Raw genomic sequence first — 7003 nt, 5'->3', positions numbered from 1 at the left:
GGGAAAAAGTTCACAGCTGAGCAAGAATTAACGATTATGTGAGTGAAGTCACAATGGAAAATGGCGATTTATTTTCAGTCTATTGATTGCATTGCCAGTGAAAACCAGCCTCGACAGTCGACCACAGCCAGCCTATAAATCTCTAATCATTTTCGACTTATTTACGCTTGGATTTTACCTTCATATGGTGACATCACCAAATAAGCTTATAAACACTCACTTGCTCGCCTCTCAGGCTTCACGCAGACACCAAGCGTCCATTTCAGACTTCAAATAGAGACACGTTAGGGACTAGACTACATCACACTCGGAATATCCGGGAATCAACTGAAGTGCCATCAAGATCAGACTAGAGTTTCAACCGAACTGGAGGCAATACTCAGATCTGATTTAATAGTGTTATATGTTGATAATTATTGTATCAGTTTGGAATTTTTGTTTTCTTTACGTAGGTTGGAATGTTAATTGGAAATTGCCTGTTTCCTCAGAAAATCAGTTTGATAGTATTGTTGTGACTAAATGTACATTATTTTCAGGCACATCTCACGATCAGTTATCATTAGTTATGTTTATACACAACCACACACCTAGGAAAAACCATCACAATGATTCCATGGCTGGTAGGTGGGTAACAGCTTCATGTATACAGCTTTTTCGACAAAGGTTGTCCAAAAAAAGTGTGAAAGCATACCCGACAATGCTAAAAGGTAGTGCGGGAAATACCCAATAAATCTCAATAAAAGCTCAGAATCCATATTGCCCGTTATCACGAGTCTTCGCTGTACAGTCAAAGCATTATGGATTCTGAGCTTTTATTGAAATATATTGGGTATTTCCCAGACTACCTTTCGGCATTGTCGCGTACACTTTTACAGCTGTGTAACACCAGACTCGTACCCAATTTATTGCTATATATTTGTTTACGTGCCAAGGGAAGATTGGATACAAGAGTGAAATAAATAACAACTGCACACACAGTCTGCAAGTGGGTGTAATTCTGTAAATCAAGTTATCTGATTGGTTCTGGCAGCAGGCGGAATTTTTCAATCTTGGCCGCAAACCCAGGCAGATTTATTGCAAAACCTGGGCCTTGTTTTCTTGCAGAAAAAACAAAATCTTGTTCACTGGCCTAGGTTGGTCCGTATCGCAAAAACTGGAAGGAAAAGGAAGCATCACTTTGTACATGATCCCTTTATTAAGTTCATAAAAATAGTTAAAACAGTTAAAAATTACAAATATACAATAGTCTGAAGAAAGCTATTTATAATGTTTATATTATAATGCAAGTAAAAATATATGGGTGTAAAGAATTACACCCCCACCCAGGCCAACTTAGAAGTGTATATCTACAAATATACAAACCTCTATCTAGAGATGCAGCCAAACAAATAAAATACATGATGAAACTTTGCTGGATACTTAGATTAAAACTTGTATTTGGCTGTCATGGGTTTAACGTTGTATGATAATTAGGTTGTTTGATATCCATGAATCGTTTCCAAAAACAACTCGAGACATTTCTGCTTTTCTCAGATATAAACAAAATCTGATTCATGTTAGAGGTTTGACTTTCACACAAGGATTATATTAACCCTGGGACATACAAGGGGTGGGGTAGGGGGGGAGGGGGGAGATGACAGCCCCTTAAGATTGCCTAGGAGGATATTTTGCTGTTTCCAGCATCTGTTTGCTTATCCCTTAGCCACAACCCATAATATTTAGCTTTGTATCTTTATATATAGTATGTAAACGTAACGGGCATTTCCAAAATATAACAGCAAAAATCCAGGGGGTGGGTTGCAGCTGCCCCCTCTTTCTACTCATACTCTATCTTTAAAACATATTTGCATCCACCGGAATCAATTGAAATCCAACAAGAAAGCCATAAAGGCTTAATAAGCGGTCAAATTTCTGTCCCGTTATATGCTTGCCAGATTTTTTTTACCTTTTTTTTTCTTTGCGCAATCAAGCTAATTAATAGTCTTAGTCCCTCGTGCTCCTCCCACCTGAATGTTAGTGTCTAAATAGAGGTAGGCCAATCTCAGTATCTGAAAGTAAGAACCTGATGTTCATTTTTTTTAACTTTGTAAGGAAAAGTCACTTCAAAACTACAGCCGTAAATGTAAAAATAAACTTTGCACTGTCGCCGTTCTTCCCTTTCATTCTGCTTTTTTGGCTGAAGCAGGTAAGAACCCACTTTCAGCTTTGCTGCAATTTCCTGTGGATGTCCGGAATAAAATCCACCAGCGCCTCCAAAAGTCACCGAGTTACAAGCGATTCTTCACATTTACCCCAAATTCATAGGGTAAAAACCCTCTTTCCTAGCTTTCTTTGCATAGCCGTTGAATTTGCCGCATTTTTTATTTTAATTTTTTTTTTGCAATATTGTTTGAAACCTTGAAAGTGCTTAGCTTTTGAAAAGGGAAAAAAAGGAAAAACGAAAAAAATTTCACCACCCTGACTGGGACTCAAATTTGTGACCACCAGATCGTCACTTTTTAACCGAGCAACATCAGGAGGTCTGGGGTGGGTGACCAACACATGAATTATAAGAAATGAGTATTACTAGAAGCGATGTGCCACGCGACAGCCACTTAACAAAATGGGATGATGTCTAACGGCAACGTTTTGTTTTTTTGGGCTCAATAACAAAAGTGAGATGAAATTTTGCTAAGTTTATTTGTTTGGGTAGCGAATCAACACATTGAGATGGTTGGTTATAATTCATTCCCTTACGTTTCCTTTACTCATGGTGGACACCAGGTTTTAAAAGAAGTTGGCTATATTCTACATCTACATCTAATACTCAAGGCAATAAAAATTTTCCCCCCTAAATGTTAGACATAAATTATTATTACTATTTTGTTTCTATGACATTTGTGAACATACTTTAGCAAATTTCATTTGTTCTCTATTATAACTTAGCTCAACGCTGTGGTAAGATCAGAATTTATGAGGTTTTTTGAAGTAATATTTGATGAGTGGTAAGCTCAAAATTTAGAAGTGATATTTAAATTATTTTAAACCTCATGTTCAGACTATTGGAAGCAGCTGAAAAAATAAATAATTTAAACAAGAGCTTGAAAGAAGATACTTGATTACTTTTATAACAGAAACAAGTTGACAAGTTCCCCTAATCCTTTGTCAAATAATTCAATATTTGCAATTCCTGGTACTCCCTCAGGGAAAAATACCGTACTATCAGGATCAACTACTTATGTTTGAAGATCTGTCCCATGAAATGAGGGGCTAATTACTTTGCTTGTATCATATTAAAATATATACAGTATGGACAAAATTATGTATACATGCAAACACCATTTTTATTTGGCAAAGATCCAAATAATTCGAACGCACGCAAAAGAAACCTAATTAGCATATATTTCGAATGAACCTAACTAGGAAATTATCGACATGTACATTTCAAACCCAATGAAATTGACACCCGATCGATGAGAGGTTCTTTTTCGCCGTTTAAAAACCCTCATATTTTTCAACATACAGACGAACGAGTGATTGCTTTAAATGTCTCGATTGCCAGAATATCATGAGCAAAAAAATGATTTGTTTACGTACTTCGACGGTTCATATGAACTAGCTAAACTTTAAAATAAACTATACACCTTGTTCCATGTTAAGATTTTGCGACACTAAAATGGCTGTCCCTTGCGTTCCATCCATTCGCACGGCAACAAACTCATGCGCTACACTCATGTCGCTGAGATAGTGTTCGGTCGCCTCGCCTGTGAAGTATTCATTTTCACTCAGTTGATTTTGATCCACAGCAACTACACCAGGTAGATCCACTTCAACAACGCCGGATCGCACTATTTCGGGATTTTTTATATCAGCAGTTTGCTGTTCCATAGCCGCCTGTATGTTTTGTACATGAAGGTCTTGTTGCGGAATGGGTCGAATTGGAATGGGTTCCACGGACTGCACTGAATTGGCTTTCATGGTCTTTCCGTTCGAATGTGTCCTCACATGTTTTGATAAATGATCGCTCCGCATGAATCTTTTGCCGCATTCTTTACACGCAAAACGCTTTTCGCCCGTGTGAGTTCTGCGATGTCGCTGTAATTCATCAGAACGAGTAAACCTCTTTCCGCAAAACAACCAGTTACAAACAAACGGCCGTTCGCCTGTATGCCAGCGAAGATGCGCTCGAAGATGCGATGTTTTCCCATAAACCTTCCCACAGCCCGGTATATGACAAATATGTTGCTTTCGGCCATCCGCTGTCCTTCCTTCGCCTTCCCTGCAATTCGGACATGTACAGGCAACGCGGCGAAGCCTACGATTGCTTGAAGGGCTGACGTTAACTGCAGCGATGTTTACATTTTGTGTTTCTTGGGGGGCTTCGGGTTGGACTTGAACTGCCTGTACTTGAATAGTTGCGTTTCCGTTTGTAACGTTTGGGGGCGCCGCGATCACATTTACCGTTCCCGCAGACAGCCATTTATTCGGTTCTGTACTTTCTTGCGTTAAAATAATCTGTCCTTGAGGAGTTCTTGTGACTTGAACATACGCCGGATTTTGCGCCGCGCTATCCGACGCTTCCTGAGTTTGCTGTTGCATCATAGAAATACCTACGTCGTTATTTCCCGAGTAAGTCGGCGACGACACTACATACTGAGGCGAAGGGCTGCTCGTATTTTTGGCCCAAGACAAAGGCTTTCCCTGCCACCACTGAGCTCCGATCGCAGAATTAGCCTCCCCCGCATCTGTTTTTATGGTCCAAGCGCCTGAATCGACCGCTTTACTCAAATCATACTCAGGAGTATAAACGACTTCACTGGCGCTTGACACGAGGGGTTGCTGCGACAATGTACACACGTTCTGTCTTGCGGGACTTGTTGTAACGGCTGTGTAGTACATCTGCCCTTGATCCACCTGGCCTATGGAGGTATATAAACCCGCGCTGGCGTTATTTTCCGCTTGCAGAATGTTCGTTGCATTAGAATGATACAAACTGTCATTCGCGTGAGATGAAACGACATGTTCCGAAGCCCACGAGTTTGGGTACTCTTGCTGGGGTGAAAGCTGATCGATCGGCGCTTGTAACACGGTGTTCGGCGCTTCAAAACCTTGCCCGATCTTACTACAAGTCGCAGCTAGCAATGCCAGAGGAGAGGGTTGGAGTTCCTGTCGATTAAAAGCGTTTTGTGGGCGGGCACAAGAAAGGGGGTGTGAGTATATGAGAAGATGAGTGCATGTACTCCGTTCCAAAGCACAATGCAATGCGACACAATAAAACAGACACTGATTACTAACCTGAGAGTTTTGCGGCGGTTGAATATACTCCATTTGTCCCCGATGTACTGTGATGGCGGTCATTACGTGGAAATTCTGCGCTGATTGCCTTTACTAAGCATTTTGTGAGCGTGCGAGACAGTAAAAACACATCGCGAGCACACTTTTTGTGACAACGACTAGTTCGGGAGGACAGCTGCTTACAGAAGCATTCAAATGGTTTCTCGACATTGACCAATCAGCGAGCGAACTGATTGATTTGATTGACAGCTCTGTATGCAATTGTAAATGAAAGCCATGTGCTTCAGCTGTCAGCGAGGAAAAGCCTCGTTCGGAGGAGCGAGAAACAAAAAAAGCTAAAATTTACTTTTCGAGAAAATGGTATCTAATGTAATCCAAATTACACAAATTGTTTTAGATGTGGGTGATTTCTGATTATAACTGATCAACAGTAGTGGCGGAATTCAAAATTCCTACGGTAAAAGTTCCGCTATTCCTCACTCTGAAAAGTCGGCTTTTTTATCAATTTCAGAATTGTCATTTTTTTGTATTCAATTATGGTAATTGTGGAGAAGACCTCAAAGACCTCTGTAATCGTGTTTATAAAGTGGAATTATAAATATCTTTAAGGATTAACAAGTTTGCAAGGACTCCATCTAGGGACTCGGATGAAGCCATTTAGGTCAATTTAATTTCATCTTTGATAGGGGAACACAAAATGTTTTTTGGCTGTCGATCGAAAGCCTAGCATCCCACGCAGTCTTTGTAGGGGACTCCTAACCCCTAAAAGCGATTGCGTGGGAGGTTATCGAAAGGCTTGAGGCATTTCAAAGTATCCGTTGTGTGATGTTTGCTTCTTAAAATATGTAACACTATACAAAGGCCCTATTTCACCGAAAATGTTTAATTAAAAGGCGGCGCTCATTTTGCTAATGGCTTCACTCGAAGCCAACTTAAATTCATTCATGTACTGACACTTGCCAAAGCGCTATACTTTCGTTTTGTTTAGGTTGTACTTCGATAAAGTTCTTGTTGATCTAACGATGTTGTGTCTATCACGGCACACCTGCAAAACAAGAGTAGTGAAATAATTTCAAATCTTGTTCAGAATCCTGTGGTCTTATTGACATGTGTTTTTAAGCGCATCAATTTGACTTTTATGCTGATCGAACCGATCTTCATGCTGGGAGGAGAGTAGCCATTTATAACAAAACTATTTCCAGCGGTTTCGTACTAAAAAGTGCAAATTTTGACCATATGGGTTTTGCCTGCTAAACAACAGAACATTTTTTGGCTAAAAAGGGGGAGAGTTTTCAAGGGTTCAGTTTGACATATATGGTACCAAAAATTATAAAATTTTTGACAAATAATATAAAAATGGCAAGCTGATCTCTTTGTTATGGAGATATATTGATTCCGATATTGGCCTTTTTTCTTCAGGGTATTTCAGAAACTGACCCTAAGGAAAAAAGGAAGGGACGAAATTAGATACTGTAACCAGTTATTACCTTCTTCGCCTATAGTCTTCTAGGGCGATACTGACAAGGAAAGACTGGCTTCCTTTAATTAAGTTTACTTTTTTTACATCGGGTTGTCGCCGTAGGACTTTGGGGTACAATCTAACACTCTTTTCATGTCAAAGTTGCAAGAGCTGAAATCTCGTATTTAGTTCTTCAGGTTTTTCCACAGCCCAGCAAGGTTACAGCTTGTGTGCTGATTTCAGCACAATACAATTCCAAGGAGATAGGCC

General features: G+C 39.9%; 1 protein-coding gene and 1 long non-coding RNA gene across 2 annotated transcripts in view; one reads left to right on the top strand and one right to left on the bottom strand.

Annotated features, from left to right (window-relative positions):
- Positions 1-7003, top strand: part of LOC146481914 (uncharacterized) — a 147104-nt gene that overhangs the window by 42429 nt on the left and 97672 nt on the right. The gene's annotated exons all lie outside the window — the stretch shown is intronic.
- On the bottom strand, positions 1177-5566 carry LOC146481921 (uncharacterized). The gene is made up of 2 exons (XM_085107989.1): positions 5275-5566; positions 1177-5145 (listed from the first exon to the last, which is right to left on the bottom strand). Exons 1-2 carry the CDS (start codon positions 5335-5337, stop codon positions 3616-3618), a joined length of 1593 nt encoding a protein of 530 aa, XP_084964115.1. The 5' UTR covers positions 5338-5566; the 3' UTR covers positions 1177-3615.

This window comes from Pavona decussata, unplaced genomic scaffold (assembly GCF_977016875.1).
Source record: "Pavona decussata unplaced genomic scaffold, jaPavDecu1.1 SCAFFOLD_48, whole genome shotgun sequence".
Lineage (NCBI taxonomy): Eukaryota > Metazoa > Cnidaria > Anthozoa > Scleractinia > Agariciidae > Pavona > Pavona decussata.
Note: the sequence above shows the minus strand (reverse complement) of the source record. Positions and strands in the feature narration are given on the sequence as shown.

What these genes read in the sequence shown, in the direction of transcription:
- LOC146481921 (XM_085107989.1), bottom strand. Translation starts at nt 5,337, where the DNA reads ATGACCGCCATCACAGTACATCGGGGACAAATGGAGTATATTCAACCG. An exon ending in AACCGCCGCAAAACTCTCAG is followed by an intron (nt 5,146 to 5,274) that starts GTTAGTAATCAG and finishes TTTAATCGACAG; the next exon opens with GAACTCCAACCCTCTCCTCT.